Genomic DNA, 18245 nt, shown 5'->3' on the forward strand with positions numbered 1-18245 from the left:
GTAAACTTTTTCGGATTTATAAATACGTCAAAGAAATAACAAATACATTGAAATACGTGTAATGTTAGTGTTTGTATTGCTAAATGGGTGATGAAACAGCAGTTGGGGTATTAATTCTAAGAGCTGTATTGAAGTTCCAGTTCATAGGTGGAGCATCGAGCACGTGGGGACATGGGGACAGTATCAATGATGTGTTCAAACACTAGTTTGAATGCTTTCACCCATTGTCCCTTCTCCTCTTGGCTCTCTGCAATCAGTGGAAAATCTCGGAATGGTGTGTGTAGAGTGAATGAGTACTCCCCAGCAAGAGACTCCTCATCGATGGTGAATTTATCAGCTATTGTCCCTAATATGATCTCACCCAATGGAGTGGCATCCTATAGAATGTAATAAAACATAGCTATGTCAATCCTTAGCTGTTCTTGCAAAAAAGTCAGACTGTTATTACTAACCCAATAAGCTACATAGCTATGAGCCATGCACCATAAAATGGTGTATTGCTGCACGATAGCCACTGGACATTCTTAGATATTTAGTTGCACAGTTCTGTAAAGTATTAATAATCCACACAAAACAGCCAAGCTGTGAAAAAATGGTGCACCTGGGTGAAAAAGTTGTGAAATCAAAGGTGGCAGCCAACTAATTTTTAATAATGCACACAACCATTATTAAAATTTACTAACATCATGGCTGCATGCATTATTAAAATTTATTAACATTAACATCATTGCAGCCATTTCTTGGCCGCCACCTTTGATTTTCCAACTTTTTTTTCACTACCAGGGTTTTTAAGGCTTCACAGCTTGACTGTTTTTGTGCGAATCTCACTTCTTTTTGTACCTAAAAACCAGCCTATGGCTGACTTTAGGGTTTGTTTTTTCTACAAACACAATGATGATTATTGAAGACAGACTTATAAAATATACTTCAATATTAATTTTGGTAATATTATTGTAATACTCCAATAGAGTGCACACTTTTTGAGAATTTCTAATAGAACATACATAGAATGTTCTAGAACAATCTTGTACTTCTATTTGATAGATCTATGAAATTGCAAACATTTGCTAATAAGCAGATAAAAACTATTTAGCTATAAAGCAGAAATTAAGTGAGGTGATCAGCGAAGATAACTGGTTCAGAGGGTAAGGATGTGGATGTTACATATGGGCCGGGGGTCCCTGGTTTGAACTCTGGTAAGTTCTTTTTTTTCTCGACATTTTTAGTGCACATTTTTTACCCTGTGCTAACTGCTCTATCAGAGTATCTCGATCCAGCAATTTTACACTTGTTCTGCTTTTGCTTTATAACTTTGTATCTGTAATTCTATTGATATTCAAACTAATAAAAGGCACTGCTACAGGGGCGGTGGAGCAGGCCAAAGAGTGAGGGGGCCAGGCAAGCTGTAAGTTAAAGACCAAAAAACAAAAAAAAAAGATCACTCACTACCTGCTGACAATAGCTGCTCTCCACCAATTATATCTCCTTATTTATAACCACACATACGTAGCTAAGTTAGTAGCTTGCTACACTAACTTGCTAGCTTGCTACTGTGACTGCTCCATTAGAGTATCCAGATCCTGACTGTTCTATTAGACTTGCAAACAGTGTCCCATAAAAGTGGGGGGGCCATGGCCCCCCTCCACTGCCTATGCACTGCTATGATAATCAGCCTATGTACACACCAATTTTCAAGTTATTCCATACTTGGTCCTGTAACCGTGACAGAATTAAAGTTTGATCTTTTTTATGTGAATAAATGCTCATAGCTCCTTGGATATGTTCATCAGATTAACAGCAAACTTGGTAGGTGAATTCACCTTTATGCGCTCTTTATTTGTGCCAAAGATCAAGGCAATCAAATTACACATTTACATTTCATAGCAATTTTTGCAAAGGTGTGCGAATATAAATTGAAGCCCCTGTACGGCATAAGAAAAACAAAGAAATTAAATCGAAATTTTGAACACCCATAACTCACAAATGGCTGTTGTGAATTTAATCAAATTTGCTATGTGGCTTACAAAAATGGTGTGCTTTACAGAAGGGGCCATAAAGCTATGCATGCGTGAAAAGCTATTTTCTATCTTCCTGTCAATATACTCACGGCCAGCTTTCTTGGCCACACAACACACTACTATGTGTCTTGATAACAAAGGCAAGTCCACAATGTATACAATGTACATTATGTAGCATGGTAAATGCTAAAATGTGCATGTCTAACTTAAGCATCTGCTTAAATTTCATAAAAGCTCATTGGAAACATCTCAGTAACTTTGAAGGTATACTTGTACTTGATAGCCTATTCCCTACTATTAAGTACTACCACACTTCAAGATATTTGATTCCATTTATACGTCTTTGTAGTTACACCATTAAAATTTTGCTTTCCTTATTTCTACCCTTCCACCTATAGCAATACTCCAAGTTTCACTACGGAATTGTAAAATGATCAGATCACTATGGAAACACAATGCATAATATAATAGTGTGCTTGATCATTGCTATAGTAATCAAGGGTGAGACCTTAAAAAGCCAGAGTGAAATTCTGTGAAATCAAAGGTGGTAGTTGAGAAATGCATATGGCTGTATGTAAATAATTTTATTAATGGCTGCGCATTATTAAACAGGCATTATAATATTCTAGCAGCCATTTTTCGGCCACCACCTTTGATTTCACAGCTTCAGGTGTTTAATGGCCACACCTTTTTTTACAGCTTGTGCATGGTTTTTGAAATTAAATAGCTACCCCAAAGCCACCATAAACTGGCTTTGGGGTTTGTTTTATTCTTATCTACAGATACAGTAATATTTATGGAAAGTTATAATAGGGTTGTATTGTGTGACACTGTAATACTCTAATAGAGTGCACATTTTTCAAGGACTTCTAGGAAATCATGAACTTCTAGTATTACATGTGTAGATTTAAACTATAACTTTTTGTAAGATAGAAATTAAGAGAGCTGATTAACTAACAACAACAGTTCAGTAGTGAAGTCAGATGTCCCTGGTTTGACTTTGTTCATGCACTTTTTAAAATTCTCAGTGACTGTTCTATCAGACCCCCTGAATTTACACCACGTTGTTTTTCTCTTTGCAACTCCTTAGCTGTCACTGCATCACAAAAGGTTTGAGTTATGATGGCTAACCTATTTACTGACCAATTTAGTCTCTTATAAACAGTTTGTACTGTAAGCATTACAAAATATCAGAAAATAACTGTCCATAACTCTGTTAATATTTATCAGATTTGCACTAAACTTAGGACATGAACTCATCTTAATGCATCCTTACTTTACGCACAGTTTTTAAGATGATGGAATTGTGCAACTGCATTTTATGATGTTTTTGTAAACTGTATATATGAAAAAAAAAGATAAATCTAAACCCCTGTAACAGGGAAGAAAAAATGATATTAAGCCGAAATCTGAGGGTTTGTATTGCACAAGTGTGTGCATAAAACAATCTTAGTACGTGGAGTGGCTGAAGGTGGAGTGCTGAAGATGGAGAGCCATTAGCAATGTAATAATCATTACGCATGAATAGTAGTACTTTTCTTTCTTCCTATCAATATACCGACATGCCAGCTTTCTTGACACATGACACACTATAAGGAGTCTGAAATATTCTAATATAGCAGCCAGCTAAAGTGAAGTTTCTTGTAAAATATCATTGTAAATAATCATATAATTCAGCAACAAATTGTGTATGTGGTATAAGTCAGGTAGTTATAATTGAGCGCTGCACATATGTATAAGTATAACTAACATTTAGTGGCCAAATTTGTCCCAGCACTTGAGCAACTCTAAAAATAGCTTTTGTCATTTCAAATACTTTTTTGACTTTGGAAAAAGGTTCAGTTCTTGCCTGGATTGGTATAGTTTAACAGTGAAACTGATTGGGTAAATTTTAAGGTTAAAACGAATATTCTAAATGCTAATGAAGCGAATAATTTTGAAAGTATTCGAATATTCTAAATGTATGTATTTGATTCACAAACACACTTAAAATTATTTCGTAAGAAAATGGCAATACATTTCATAAAGATTTGATGTCTATTGCTTTACCATTGTAAAATATACATCTATAGAATATCCACTTGATTTAGAATGAATATTGAACTATTTGAATAGTTCGTTTTAGCTATCATCTATAGACTAGGATGTAGCTACCATGCTCTATAGCTGGATCAGCTACCGTGTCAGTGTCAGTGACCACATTGCATGGGAAAGCACATATACAGCTTAGGGTTGGAAAATGGTCACCAAATTTTCTAGAACTGTCCTTGGTGATTTCTATGGGCCACAAAACGTGTACCCAATCACATTCCAGTGCTGTCTACAAGGATTCAGGCATATGAAACCATAGTTAGTTCTGTGGATATTAAGGCAATACAATCACCACATTTTTAATAAGTTTCATATCAGAAAGTCATATCGATTATGAAACCTCATGAAAATAGAGTAACTATGTGAATTATTATGCAGAAAAAAACCTAATAATGACAATCATATAATATATAGTGCGGAAGTCACTAAATTAGATTGCAAACTTTTTTGTATTGGAATTATGATGCTAACTAACTAAGCTAAACTCAATCAATTTTAGACAAAAAATATGTTTAGAGCATAGGTATTCTAGAGTGCCCAAAACAATGCAAAGCATTAATAACAATAATAACAATATTAATGGTAACAAAACTTACCATTGAACTGTTGAAGTACATTAGTCTGTGACTGTCCAGGACAAAATATCGTTTCTGAAACTGAAAACAGTGTAACATTAAATGACAACTATACATATATATATATATATATTACTAATATTCCATACTTTCATAGTTCCTGGTGGAGTCTTAAGCAAGTATCCAGTCTTCACAAAGTCTTCAGAAAGTTCCTGTAAAATCTACAAGAAGTAAAGACAATAATAAGACTATGAAAAAGCACTATTATATGCTACTTGCACAAGTGAAGTACCATGCATAGATCAAAAATTAAACATATTGTAGACAAAAAGAGACTGACTACACCTATAATGCAATTGCCAGAACCCTCGCAGCTGGATATTTTTAGGCTGAGGGGACAATGACTTTGATAAGTAGCACTTCAGTTGCTAGCCGAGCTCAAACTGGTGATACAAAGTTCCTGTAAGCTTACTGTACTGAAGTGCAATGGAAATTATCCCTTATGGACGGTGCCTATCAATTAGTGGAAGTGAATTGCTAGCTATTTGTTAAATAGGTAATTCATCACTTCACATTATACTACATAGCTATTGATGAAAAATTTTAACAACATTTTTCCTATAACAATACTCACTATACTATGGGTTGTAATGCATGTACACTACACTACACTACACTACACACTATACACAACACTACACTACACACTATACACAACACTACACTACACTACACTACACTACACTACACTACACTACACTACACTACACTACACTACACTACACTACACTACACTACACTACACTACACTACACTACACTACACTACACTACACTACACTACACTACACTACACACTATACACACAAAGCAAAGCTTTCAGGTAAAAGTGAAAGTGTGGGCACACAATATTCCACCTAAACCTCACTGAGACATGGACACTTGGCACTTGCTTCCCCAGTTAACACCAGCTACCCATATGATGACTTAGAAGAGTGGGCTGCTTCCCCAGTTAATGTCAGTATCCCATTTACAGCTGGATATATACACAGAAGCAATGTGAATAAAGGCTTTGTTCAAGGAACAGCAACTGGGCATCAGCAAGCACCAAACCTGCCAGTGCTCTACAATTGGCTGTGATGCCTTACACAAACACACACATATGAACTAATGGAAAATCCATTAAGGTTTCAAGAAAGCTAGTAGCAATGATTTGTAAACACTCTTATATAACAATCGGAGGGTATAGTCTAATAAAATATTCAGGTGATCATGAGCTTTTCACAGGAAGATACAATCTGTACTTGATTTGTACCCTCTTTCAAATGCCAAGAGCACTGGTCGGCACTAGCTACTTAGGTTCAGATGATATGCATGGAGCATTTTTAAATGTCTAGTTCTAGCACAGTAATGAGTAGGCAGCAAGGCACATGCATGCACACACAAACATTTACTTATGGCAGGATCATGTCAGTGTGGGCTACATTTATATTACACAATACAGATACAGTTATCCAAACAATGGGACCATCTAGTACTCAGCTTTGATTGTGAGCAGAAAAGCTATTTTCATACACTTGCATAGAGCAATCAGTTTCAATGTTTAGTTAGTTGAAACTTGTTAACTGAGGTTAACTACAGCACTCTAGGTACTTATTATTCACAGTCACTAGATCACTTTTTTCTTTGTTGTTGAATTGGGAGAATCATTTTTCTTGACCCAAAGACAAAGAGAAAATCAATCTTATCATTGGACACTATAATGGTCCTTCCTATTAAGGTATTTTAACTTTTGTGGCACAAATGCCCCCCAATGAATGACTAACTAACCTTAGAAAATGGTATGCATAAAGTCCTTTGATCTTTGGGAGATAATAAGGTCTTTAAAATCTCTAAAAGACCTCTGGAGAAGTTCTCTAAAATGGTCAGAGACCTCTGGAGAGGTTCTCTCTAAAATGAGACCTCCTGTCTCCAGTTCAAGTAGTCAACACACAGCACACCTCACTATAATGATCACTGATGTGCTGAGTAGCATTGCAGATTTCACAATTGATCATTGATCTGCTTTGCCTCCCTCAGAAGGCAGAACAAATCAGTGAGCTTCTTTTTACATTTAACAATGTAGAAGGTTTACATTTTGTGCAAGATATGATGACATGATGATGTTTTACTCAACCCACAATCAATCAATTTATCTACTAGTATAAATAAACCCACATAATTTTTAAGTCAGTTAGGACTGCCCACTTAGATCTTTGTGGCTTTAAAAATCCTCAGCTTCACCTCGGGTTTTTAAAATCATTAAGATCCTTGTGGTAGGTCTCTAACTATTGTACATTAAGTTTTAGTGCGAAATTAAAATCAGCACAATAGTAAAATTTTAACAACTTTGCCAACTTAAGGAATCTCACAATTATTAATCTTTGCATGCATAAAAAGTCACTGCCACAACACAGACTTCACAAAATAAAATGTCACCAAATACATGTTTAAAGCACAACTTTTTCCTGAGTGAGATGAAATGTCCTTGCCACCACCCCGAGCACTGGCTGTCAAGTGCTGAACAGCTAACGACTATTTTACTGCTGTCTTACCCCAAGGGCATCTATATTGAGCTGGCTCATAAGATTAAAATATCAGATACAGTACTCCCCCAATTATCTGACCTCGGATTATCTGGACACTCGGTTATCCACTAGAGTATTTTGTCTAAGGTGTGCATTTTATTATAGTAATTGTACAGGGCTCTGTATATAAATCAGTGGGCCTCAACTTTTGATTATCTGAGCACATCTTGATACCAAGGGAGGAGGATAATTGAAGGATTACTGTATTATACAATATTGTGGTATAAGAACATACTTTAAGCACAGGTAAATGCACTTACTACTTGTCTTGGTATTCCAGGGTCTTTTGATTCTATAACATGTTTCTTGGCAGCTCTAATTCCACAGTACCATTCAATGATTTCCTAGCACAACAATATCACCATGCAACTACAATGAAACACTCTAATAAAACATACACTTATGGTATGGTGAAAGGCTTAACAAATGGCCTATAGCTATATTAATTATAGATGTGCGGTTGACATTTAATGAGCAATACAAATACACACAATCAGCTTAAGTGTTTTGTAGTAATATCCAACTTGTAATCTAAGCATCATGCAATTTTTTTCTTGGATTCAATATTCTACCATATTAAAAGCTTGGCCATTACCCTTCCATTCTCGGCATAGACAAATATGTTTCTAGTCCTCCCATCCATTCGAGTTATAAGCTGCATAGAGTTCATGCGACCAAAATTTCCATTGATTATTGCATTCAACTGTAAAACTGGTATCTCATGTCTCGGAGCTTTGTCCTATAATACATATGCATTTATTGACAAATGTTTGTAATATCATCATACCTCTCTGTTTAGGAACATACTCAAGGTAGTTTTGTCCAAAATAAACCATCGCGGTTGCCATTTGTCTCCTTGTTTCTTTAGCTTAAAAAGCATGCCAGCTTTCTCACCTAAATATGCAAGTGTATGTTCTATTAGAGTGTTTTATATGTAAACTTTATTGACACTCTAAGTATTCTATACCATATTTCCCCCTCTATTTATAAAACCACTAATATAATTTCAGAAACTTGATATCCACAACATACACGCATGCATTAAGCTAACTGTAGCCAGGCATTAGAGCTTAAATTTTCCTTTGAAGGATATAATTATTATGCCATCTATAGAATAGAGACCTGTGGTAAAGTCACCAACTAGATAGTTGCTTGTGATCTAGCTTGTCAAACTATATTAATCAAACAAAAATTGGCAAAGTCAGAGGGTTTCTAAACAGCATAGAAACCATTTAAGTGTTTTAGAAAATTTCCCTGAGGGAAGAAGATAAAAAACAGCGAGAAAAAGTGGCAAACTGTGGCTGCAATATCAAGACGTAGCCTTTGAGTTTATATGATGTCAGTGACACACCGTGATATTAGTGTATCAATAACCTTCATCCTAATTGTGTTTAGGTCTTTAAGAACTTTGTACGCATGTTTTAACCATAACTATATAATTCACTAACTGCATTTTGAAATTTGTGAAATTAGTTACCTGTCAGATAAGATGGTAAAGCATTCCGAGCTTCTGTAAATTCTTTCCTTTGATATTTGGCATAGATCCACTGTTCTCGTAACAAGCTGCACACAACACATTTGATTGTAGGTGACTATGTAAGTTAATAATAACTCACAGACAGCTGTCTGGAGACGGCTTGACCCAACAATCTGGTATTTCCTTCTCATAGACAGCGTTTGACTTGATGTTCCCATTATCCTTCATTATCTATTGCACATTAAAGATATTAATTACAGGATGACAAATCAGACACACAGATGTCTTGAGCAGCCATATATTTTGAATTATTTCATCCATAAAAGGAAGTTTACCCTTTAATGACTTAATTATAGATATGTAACTAGCTACCTGAACGCCAACATCGTCCCAGTCTTCCAATCTGATTGCTTTCAAGTTAGAATTAGACAGAGCGCGGAATACTCCGCTGCAGTGTACGCAGATAAACACGCCATATTCCAGAGAAGCCCAAGTAGGTTCTGTCCGAGCCATACACCATACCTAAAAGTAACATTGTTTTCTACAGCAAGATCATACCTTCTTTTCCGCACTCTGAGCAAGTGGAGTTTCCCTCCTGGTTGACCAATAGATCTATGTCCTTGTTGGCTTTATCGCTGGTGACGCTAGCTGGTAGCGGAATGAAAATATCGTTATTAGCACGGTAGATATGTCCCATTAATTGTACAGCCATGTAGCTATATGATTAACATTTCACGCTCTAAATTATTACTTACCTCGGATTGACATCTTCTATCACTTCACTCCGGCGGAACACCTATAACCTATTCGGCTGGAATGCTATTACTACGCATGCGCATAACTTAGACTAACACCTTATAAGAGCTGTCAATATAGATATCAACTAGCTACGGATATAAGTGGTGCTGAGATTGGTACAAGCCAGTCACGGTACCATGCCACATAGGCATACCTAATACATGAAGTCTATCATGAGCTGGCAAAATTGATGCAGCATCAACCCTGCAAGTTATTTCCTTGCCTTGATCAATAGAAAAACAAGTCTAATGTAATATTGAAACAAGGAATAGTATATATTTGCACATCACAATTGCATGATGACTGATTGATTATTTACCACAATCTCTTTATTATATAATGTCATAGTCGTACACAGTACACATATCATTACATAAAGTACACAGGTCATGGATGCAGTATATACAACAGATTCCATGCAGTATTTATATATATTAGCCGTAACAGAGCCATGTGCAATGTAGTAGTGCTGCTGCTGCTGTAGGTGTGTCCGTAATGAGTGCATTAAAGTAGATCAAGTTCATAAGTAGATCCTCTCATTGATGGGGAGGATGGACTTTCTGGTGGTTGTTGGATTATTTGTTGTAGTGCCATGACCCACTCTGCCTTCTCCGTAGCATTTTCAGGAACAGGAACCAACGGGAAAATCCTCTTTGGCGTGTGCAGTACAAAAGCAAATTCTCCGTGATTAACAGTTTCCTCTATAGAGTAGCCCTCTGCAGTCGATCCCAGCATAATTTCACCAAGTGGATTGGCATCCTATAACATGGTATGTACATATAACCTCCATGATAATACCATCCTTATAGCTTACCAGTGTTCCTTCATAATAACACAGTCGATCATTCTCCAATGTGAACCACCTTTTTTGAAATTTAATTGTACCAGAAGGCGTCTTTCTAACGTATCCACATTTGACAAAATCATGTGATAAATGATCCTTGATCTGTTCAATAAATTAAGCAACCACACATCATAACAATTGGATACCCACCACATACTGTTAACCCTACCTTATCAGACAGCCAATCTGGGTGCTTTTCCTTCAAAATCTTCTGTTTAGCTGACCTTATGGCACAGTACCACTCTATCAACTCCTACAATATTGCATGCAGTAACATTCCTTCCAGTCTACAGAGCACTAACCGATCCAGTTTCTGCATATACAAATACATTTCGAGTTTTGCCTCCCATTCTAGCCATAATCTGCATTGAATTTGGCTTCTCCGCATCTACATCTAACGTAACATTAATCCGCTCAATAGGAAAATTGTGTTTGGGTGTAGTATCCTAACAACATGAAGACATTCAATCATACCAGTTGTATGCTATTTTTACTGTATCTTGTACCTGACTTTGGTAGAACATTCGAAGTGATTTTCCATCTAACACAAACCATCTCTGTTGCCATTTTGTTCCTTGTTTCCTTAACTTAAAAAGCCATCCTTCTTTAATGCCTATATTTAGAGATTTAATGCATAACACAAGCCACTATAACAACACTGCAGACAGTACCTAATATATAAGGTTGAGAAATCCTGGTAGCTATAAATTCCTTCCTCTTATATTTGGCCAGTATCCATTCTCTCCGTATTACTCTATACATTGTACATGTTCTCATTCTTGTGTTGGCATTGACAATTACTTACTCTCTACAAGTGGGGTAAGGCTTCACCCAGCAATCAGGTACGGATGCCTCGAGCACTTCGTTCACTTTACTATTGCCACTACTAGTCATGGCCTGCAGAAATAATGTTGTGATCAGGAATATCTCGAGGCTTGCTATTATAACTAAATTACCTCGATTTCCTTCTCTGACCAGTCGTCCAGTTCGACAGATTTCACTCGACAAAATGATCGAAATACACCACTACAGTTTATGCACACGAACACTCCCTGGTCGACACTAGCCCACACTGGATCTGCAATTAAACATGCACAGCTGTAATTACATAGCTAGCTATTTAGTTAAAAATTGTAACGGTATCCACTACAGCTATCAGCGCTTCCTTACCAAATTCTCCACATTCTGAGCAAGCGTGGTTTCCTTTCTTCTTGCTTACAGCGATTATTCCTGATCTATTTGCTTCACCGTAAAGAGCTATAACAACATGCAATGACATGGTGAACTTGACGCATTTATTTACCTTTGACGCGAGACATAATTACCGAAATAAAAGAACGCACGTAGCTAGAAGTTGTTGTCCACTTTCTTCGATGATGATTAACAAACCGCTTATATATATAGCAACAGCATCCAAGTGCTATGACCGTATGATCACGTGAAATTACGTAAGGTAAATAAAACTTATTAAAATAACACATGACATCATACTATATGTTGTCACAATGACTTGGTTTTGGTGAATACAATTTCCAGTTTAGTTGATTGTTCTTCAAACCAACAGCTGTCATCTTGTCCTTGATTGAAGCTGCCGTCACCGCACAGAGCTCCAGGACTACTTCATGAAACACTGCATTACGGCCCACCTGTGGGTAGCATAGCACAATTGTGGGTTCTGGTAGCATAAACAGTCACCTTAATAGCCATGAAACGTATACATATGCAAACAAAGCCTTCCATCCCCTTACTGGGCTGGTATCATGTGACATAGTCTGATTTGTATAGCTATGTCATGCACTATTGCCTGATCAAAGCTATCATGCACACCCACTATATACTACTACTAATTACCTCAGTGAAATTTAATTTAGTTTGAAAGAGATGAAGACTTGCAGTGTTGTTCTCCAGGATCTTAACTCTAAACTTGTTAATATTGAGTTCTTCAGTTGCTGTATATAATGTACATACTGTAACACACTAAAGTATTAGAATACACACTGTACCATAAAGCATCATTAGCAGGACTGCTTCACTAGCTAGCCCTTGTCTTCTGACAGATGGCTCTAAACAGATGACATTGCAATGCTATAACTGTACACTGATAGGTATTGTGTAGCTATGCTGGAATGTGGAACCATAAAACACATTCATTAACATACATAATATCAATCAAGCACATTGTTTAACTCCTGTATGAATACTCTATTTGCTGGTGATGTATTTTGAATTAGTTACATATTGCAACAGGTGTGTGATTTCCAATGTCACATTCGTATCAATTTTATTTGTGATACGTGTAGGTATTGGTATTAGCTGCTAACATCATACAAAACCCATTTTGGGTATAACACTGCAAAAGAAGTCAATAGTAAGTCTTGCTGACAAATACTACTACTGCTGCTACGATATATCACTGGAGTACTGTGACTTCTGATCACAAAATATAGTCACAAAGTCTACCAGAGATAAGGTGTGTACTACACACTACAACAGCTTAGCTATAATTCAGTTTGGTCTTATACCTTAGCAGCCACAAGCCATTTACATATGAAGATGCTTAGTGCAGTAACTCATTATCTATCTGTTGTGTAAGAACTTATGAACCTATGAAGTGGGAGTAATAGTTAGCTTAAACTTGTCTTAAGAACCGGTCATCACTAGAAGTACACTGAACTCAACAAATTCCCTTGGCCAATAGACTGGCTCAAAGATGCTAAGCAATTCACATAGATATATGGCTTATCGTAATTGAATACAACACAAGGTTTGTAGGTTAAGGTACAAATGTGTGTGCATCATCATTAGCACAATGTAAAACATTTCTTACATCACATAGCCACTAGACAGCATGTCACACTTTTGCCAATACACACATTAAGAAAATTCTTATTAATACTGCTAAGGCTATCTCGAACAAACTCTTTCCGGATATCCTATGGATAATGACATTATCAATTACTATAAAGCATTACAATTTTTTTATGAATATAATAATTGTTGTACACACAGTTGAGATCAATTACATTCAGACAGCTAAATTGGTAAAAATGAATAGTGTAGAAACTCGGTATCGAAGAAAGTTTAACATAAAATTGTCTTAAATTACCATTGTCCTGATGGCTATAAATCACTATTCAGATACTGAATTAATATCCGGATATCCACGGTACCTGTTTCAACCCTACCACAGCACCTATGGAGGTTGTAGCAATAAGGTGGCCTTGGTAAAAAGGCCCACATAAGGTCTGAGACCACTATAAAGAGAAAGTGACTATCAAGCTTTGATCAACAAACCAAACATTACACACTTTTAAACAACACGGCAACATTATGATGTGAAGTGTGGCATTACCTACGCCTTAAAGTGTACTGTTACTATCCTTAAAAGCATACTAATTACACTCCGTTGATTATTCTCTTCACAGATGAATCAAGGAGTGCATACATCACCCTACAAGACTACATATATAGCACAAAATGTGACAATTTCATAAAGATCATTACATGATTTTAGCAGATGTTGGAATCTTGCTATACCAAAAGTACTCATCAGTTTGGTTCTAATTAACTAAAGGTGATACCTAAATGTTTGTTATAGGACACTGCATAAACCTTTTATCACTGTAACATCTACAGCTCCAAGGTATGCAATTACATTACTGTACGTGTGATTACCTGCAACCATCACTTCTACCTCAGCTAATGTAACATCACTAGAATCATTGAAGAATAAGTTCACATCACCAACCATGCTGTCTGTATCATATACCATGATATGTGAAGTATGAGCTTGCTTTAGGTGTACTGACCAATTTCACTGGTTGAAACATCTTCATATAGTTGCTTGCTTAGCACAATGAATGTGGACTCTAAAACAATAACAATAACAATAATAATCACATACAGCAATTAGTGAATAATTAGTAGGGGTTACATGTAATGTCTCAATGTAAATGATTATACCTACAAGTATGCATGAATCTGCACCCTATTGTAGGAAACTGGTAGAATTATGACTGTTGACTGATTGATAATTATAAAACTTACCTGTTTGTGGCTACCCTTTTACTTAATTTAATACACTAGTGGATGGCCCAAAATGTACTGCACACCTCTATCCAGATTGCCAGTACAGTAGTGACCTCTGATTTAATCCCCAGTCTAATATCTCTCGTAACAGTTACTGTGTAAGTGGTTACCATGCTTATCAGTTCAAAAGAAACTTGATTATTGAGGTATCTGCCTTTTCGATCAGTTTAGGAGATAGCTTATCACACGTCACAAGAATTGCTGTTGGAAATTGAATGAAGTTTCTAACTGTTACATGCTGAGCACATGCGGGTAAAAACTGCTGACATGATGAACTAATAGTGTTCTGCGATACAGTGCATTTTGTGTATCACGTATCACCATCAATAAACTGTTCGATACGACACTATATCACGATACTATAATGAAGTGGTCATGGCTAGTTATGACTGGCATATTAGCTAATAGTTGTAACAATATCCAATTTATCTGTACCTTAAAGAGCCAACACTGATTCTACATTCACTATGTATACAGTCTATTCAGTGAGTGATGATAAACTACAGTATGACAAATAGCTGGTGTGTTTAGTATGAAAGCACATCTCTACCTGGATACCTGTCTCTAGTACACCACCCAGACAATTAGACATTTTAATGCATGCTCCCACAAAGGCTTGTCTGGATTACTCCGCATTTTGATGAGTTGTCAAGATGGCTAGTATCAGCAGATTGTTTACTGCTTAGTGGTGCAGTTCTTTATACTTGAAGTGTAACCATTTAGAAGACCCGGGTAAGAATATTTTAGCCATAACAGGCGTTAACAGCAGCACCAATACACACACATTTGTATGGCTTCTCGTAACGTTGCTTTAAAGGACAGGTAAATAGAGAGGCTTTCTTTTTGAGTATCTAGATCACTGTTACAGTAATAGAGCAATCACTGACTGTTTATACTAGAAAACTTCGATATATCAATATTTTCTAAGTACAGTATCGTATCATGATACTTATTTGCTGTATCGATATATTGCCGTATCGATATGTATTGCAGATCCCTAGTAACTAAACACAAAACTGTTCTCTGACACAGTATACCACATGGTCTAATTGTTGCTGCAAATGAAAATCACTTGACAAGAATTATTTCAGTGGTTTTAGGTTTCTATGAAATACGTTTAATTTATTATACAACTTAAACAGATATTTCTTGCTCACCAACAGTATCTATTAAGAAAACTAGAAATTATTTCCAATTAAAATGCTATAAGTCTGGAAGTATTTACTGGATTTCACAAAAGTATCCAAAATATTGAAGGATAAATTTCATCACCATAGAATAAGAGTGGAAAGGACAATGGACAAGCACATGAGTATAATAAAAATTATACTGATAACAAATCTATTCTGGAAACAAGACAAACATGGAGCAGGGCAGGTCCAGACTAATAAAAAAGTGAAGTTCCATGGTAGGCGTGGTAGCTAGTCATAGCCAGCTACAGTGTGCTATAGTTGCTGTGCATGACAATAAACAATAACCTCCCAGTAGTGTTTTACTATTAAGCAGACCTTCTTGCAGAGCTATTGCATATAATAGTTATCGATATGCTCAATTAATATGCTTAAACATTAAATTGACAGGTACAACAACCCGTGAAAAATCTCACCCTGACCAATTATTGAGGCAATGTGCACATCATAGGTGGCTTAATCTTCAGGTGGTCTTGGGGAGAACAATTCACTGGATCAAACCTTGCAGCAACTGGACAACAGTACTGAGCTCAAACATGATGTGGCTTGATTGTCATAGTCTTATCTGCCTGTCGTGATGATACAAATCCTATACGGGAAAGCTACCATACAGCACCTGGATCTTAGCCAGCTACCAGCACCTGTGCTTCTCAACCTTTCAAATAGTGAATAATAACTCTCATTAACCTTCCAGTTTACTGATTACGAGGCTCTTGGCTGCATGAGTGCCAACCATGGTGATCTCACAATTGAAATCACGTGTGAAATTATTGATTTCAAAGAAAATCACTGTAATTTAAAATTTTTGTACACCCTTTGAAAAGTGATGGACCCTTCAGGATCATGTATCCCAGCACTACCCAAAACTCAATTGGTGGCCACTTAAGAAACTCATTCAATTCCAGTCTTCTTGTCTAATGTTTCACCAATATCAAAACATTCCTATGTCACCTCCAATTCAGTTTGGTTGCTGTCATTATAATACCAGGAGAAATGATTTTTTTTGCTAATTCACAGAGGTTACACTAGAAATTTTCAGGTTTACTGCCCCTCATTGGTGGAATTTAATACCATCTTCCTTCCATGCTACTATCAAAAGCCTCCACTACGAGCAATTCATGATTACCATGCATATCTACTTAATGACTAGCTTGAGTTTGTCATCTTTTTTTGATTTTGTATTATTCAGTTGTTCTAGCTTGTAGCTATATTGCATTTAGTTAATTTTTGTACTATGTATTTTTAGTGTTGCTGTAGTTGTTACTCTTGCAAGGAAGAACAGCTCTAGCCGATTGTGTGGAGTTAAATTCAGGATATGAGCACCAGGAGGCTGTGGTATTATTGGGTATACGGTAGTGATGTGCAATATACCGAAAAATTATCAACATTGCAATATTTTTTCAATACCGACATCGTATCAAATCTGAATATTTTTATAACTGATATCAATACTTATCGTATAGTCAATAGTTTGCTACAATTTTGAACATATTGAGTAATATTTTGGTAAATTTACAACTTTTGGTGTGTGATTGTGTAATCACGGTAGAAATGAAGCTTAGTTCTGTACAGTTTTACCATTTTAAAAAGCGACTACCAGTTTCCAAGGCTTGTTATTACCTTCATCACAAATTCTATAAAGCATAGCTGCTAATTATAAACATTTGCCCCATGCAATTAATCAGAAGAAAAAATGCCGAAAAAGTATCGAAATTTCAATATTTTACCAATTATCGTATCGATATCGTACCAAAGCCAAAAATCAAACATCACTAGTATACGGACATGCCCTTTGCAGTATTTTTACAGGTTTTGTCACTACACCTGCATTCATCTAGTTACCTGAAGACCACTACAGGGGTAGCACATAGGAGTTGGGGCCTGCTTGAAAGTTTTAGAAACCAGCAATAATTAATTAATTTGTAACTAGCCTTAGTCTTATTGTTATACATACTGTCATCATCCGATATCCATTTCTGTTGCATCTCATATTCCTCCTGCAGAGTTAGCCGCTCCGAGGCGGTCTGTTCGCGAAGTTCCTCGCTCTGCATCCAACTATGGTACCTAGCGAGCAATCGAACGTCTATAGCTCGCTCATTTCTACAGCGATTATACATCTTACTTTGGCACATGTTCCGGACAATATGGCACAAGTACCACCTTATCCCCTCCTAACGTATACTCCTTTTTACGATACATAAAGTACCCAGAAAAACGAAACCCACAATCGACTATAAATACATTATAAATATTTCATGTTTGGTCTTAAAATTGAACAACAAAATACACATAATATAATATCCTAATATGGTAGAAGTTCCTATGGTTATCTGGTGACGGAAGTGTCAGCTTCATTTGATGTTAATAAAATAGTAACAGCTTGGTGCATGACTGCTGGAGAGAGCAGCTCAAACTCATGTAAGCTCACAAGATGTTGGATAAAGTTTCTCTGCAGTTTTTTCTCCTTCAATTGCTGCTTGTAGTGACTGGCAAAATCGAGACATGCTCCAGGCACTTGCTGATCAGCCAATAATCTG

The 18245-nt window shown here is 36.4% G+C and overlaps 4 protein-coding genes across 5 annotated transcripts in view; all 4 read right to left on the reverse strand.

The window, feature by feature from the left end:
- Position 1: 1 nt before the first annotated feature.
- LOC136251215 (arf-GAP with dual PH domain-containing protein 1-like) lies at positions 2 to 9667 on the reverse strand. The gene is made up of 11 exons (XM_066043628.1): positions 9543 to 9667; positions 9346 to 9435; positions 9160 to 9287; positions 8927 to 9018; positions 8788 to 8873; positions 8098 to 8204; positions 7906 to 8049; positions 7571 to 7654; positions 4834 to 4905; positions 4706 to 4765; positions 2 to 377 (listed from the first exon to the last, which is right to left on the reverse strand). The coding sequence occupies exons 1-11, from the start codon at positions 9553 to 9555 to the stop codon at positions 117 to 119; spliced, it is 1137 nt and encodes a 378-aa protein (XP_065899700.1). The 5' UTR covers positions 9556 to 9667; the 3' UTR covers positions 2 to 116.
- A 225-nt stretch (positions 9668 to 9892) lies between these two features.
- On the reverse strand, positions 9893 to 11864 carry LOC136251212 (arf-GAP with dual PH domain-containing protein 1-like). Its single transcript, XM_066043625.1, has 10 exons — positions 11733 to 11864; positions 11600 to 11686; positions 11386 to 11507; positions 11235 to 11326; positions 11101 to 11183; positions 10936 to 11042; positions 10732 to 10875; positions 10599 to 10682; positions 10400 to 10531; positions 9893 to 10344 (listed from the first exon to the last, which is right to left on the reverse strand). Exons 1-10 carry the CDS (start codon positions 11746 to 11748, stop codon positions 10090 to 10092), a joined length of 1122 nt encoding a protein of 373 aa, XP_065899697.1. The 5' UTR covers positions 11749 to 11864; the 3' UTR covers positions 9893 to 10089.
- Positions 11865 to 11878: 14 nt separating this feature from the next.
- Positions 11879 to 17944, reverse strand: LOC136251218 (N-acetyltransferase 9-like protein). The gene is made up of 7 exons (XM_066043630.1): positions 17831 to 17944; positions 17663 to 17772; positions 14239 to 14298; positions 14105 to 14185; positions 12433 to 12492; positions 12281 to 12378; positions 11879 to 12075 (listed from the first exon to the last, which is right to left on the reverse strand). The coding sequence occupies exons 1-7, from the start codon at positions 17905 to 17907 to the stop codon at positions 11920 to 11922; spliced, it is 642 nt and encodes a 213-aa protein (XP_065899702.1). The 5' UTR covers positions 17908 to 17944; the 3' UTR covers positions 11879 to 11919.
- Positions 17945 to 18245, reverse strand: part of LOC136251207 (polycomb protein suz12-A-like) — a 39764-nt gene continuing 39463 nt past the window's right edge. For both annotated transcript variants that reach the window (XM_066043618.1, XM_066043617.1), the window contains exon 13: positions 17945 to 18242. In XM_066043618.1, coding sequence (XP_065899690.1) covers positions 18035 to 18242 — 208 coding nt within the window. In that variant the 3' untranslated portion in view covers positions 17945 to 18034. The remainder of the gene's footprint in view (positions 18243 to 18245) is intronic.

Source organism: Dysidea avara, chromosome 3 (assembly GCF_963678975.1).
Source record: "Dysidea avara chromosome 3, odDysAvar1.4, whole genome shotgun sequence".
NCBI classification, from domain to species: Eukaryota; Metazoa; Porifera; class Demospongiae; order Dictyoceratida; family Dysideidae; genus Dysidea; species Dysidea avara.

What these genes read in the sequence shown, in the direction of transcription:
- LOC136251215 (XM_066043628.1), bottom strand. An exon ending in GTATGTTCCTAAACAGAGAG is followed by an intron (nt 8,050 to 8,097) that starts GTATGATGATAT and finishes TATGTATTATAG; the next exon opens with GACAAAGCTCCGAGACATGA. An exon ending in TGTACTTCAACAGTTCAATG is followed by an intron (nt 378 to 4,705) that starts GTAAGTTTTGTT and finishes TACATTCTATAG; the next exon opens with GATGCCACTCCATTGGGTGA.
- LOC136251212 (XM_066043625.1), bottom strand. An exon ending in CCTTACCCCACTTGTAGAGA is followed by an intron (nt 11,184 to 11,234) that starts GTAAGTAATTGT and finishes TACAATGTATAG; the next exon opens with AGTAATACGGAGAGAATGGA. An exon ending in GTTATTATGAAGGAACACTG is followed by an intron (nt 10,345 to 10,399) that starts GTAAGCTATAAG and finishes ACCATGTTATAG; the next exon opens with GATGCCAATCCACTTGGTGA.
- LOC136251218 (XM_066043630.1), bottom strand. Translation starts at nt 17,907, where the DNA reads ATGTATCGTAAAAAGGAGTATACGTTAGGAGGGGATAAGGTGGTACTT. An exon ending in TGTCCGGAACATGTGCCAAA is followed by an intron (nt 17,773 to 17,830) that starts GTAAGATGTATA and finishes ATTGCTCGCTAG; the next exon opens with GTACCATAGTTGGATGCAGA. An exon ending in ATGGATATCGGATGATGACA is followed by an intron (nt 14,299 to 17,662) that starts GTATGTATAACA and finishes TTATTGTTTTAG; the next exon opens with AGTCCACATTCATTGTGCTA.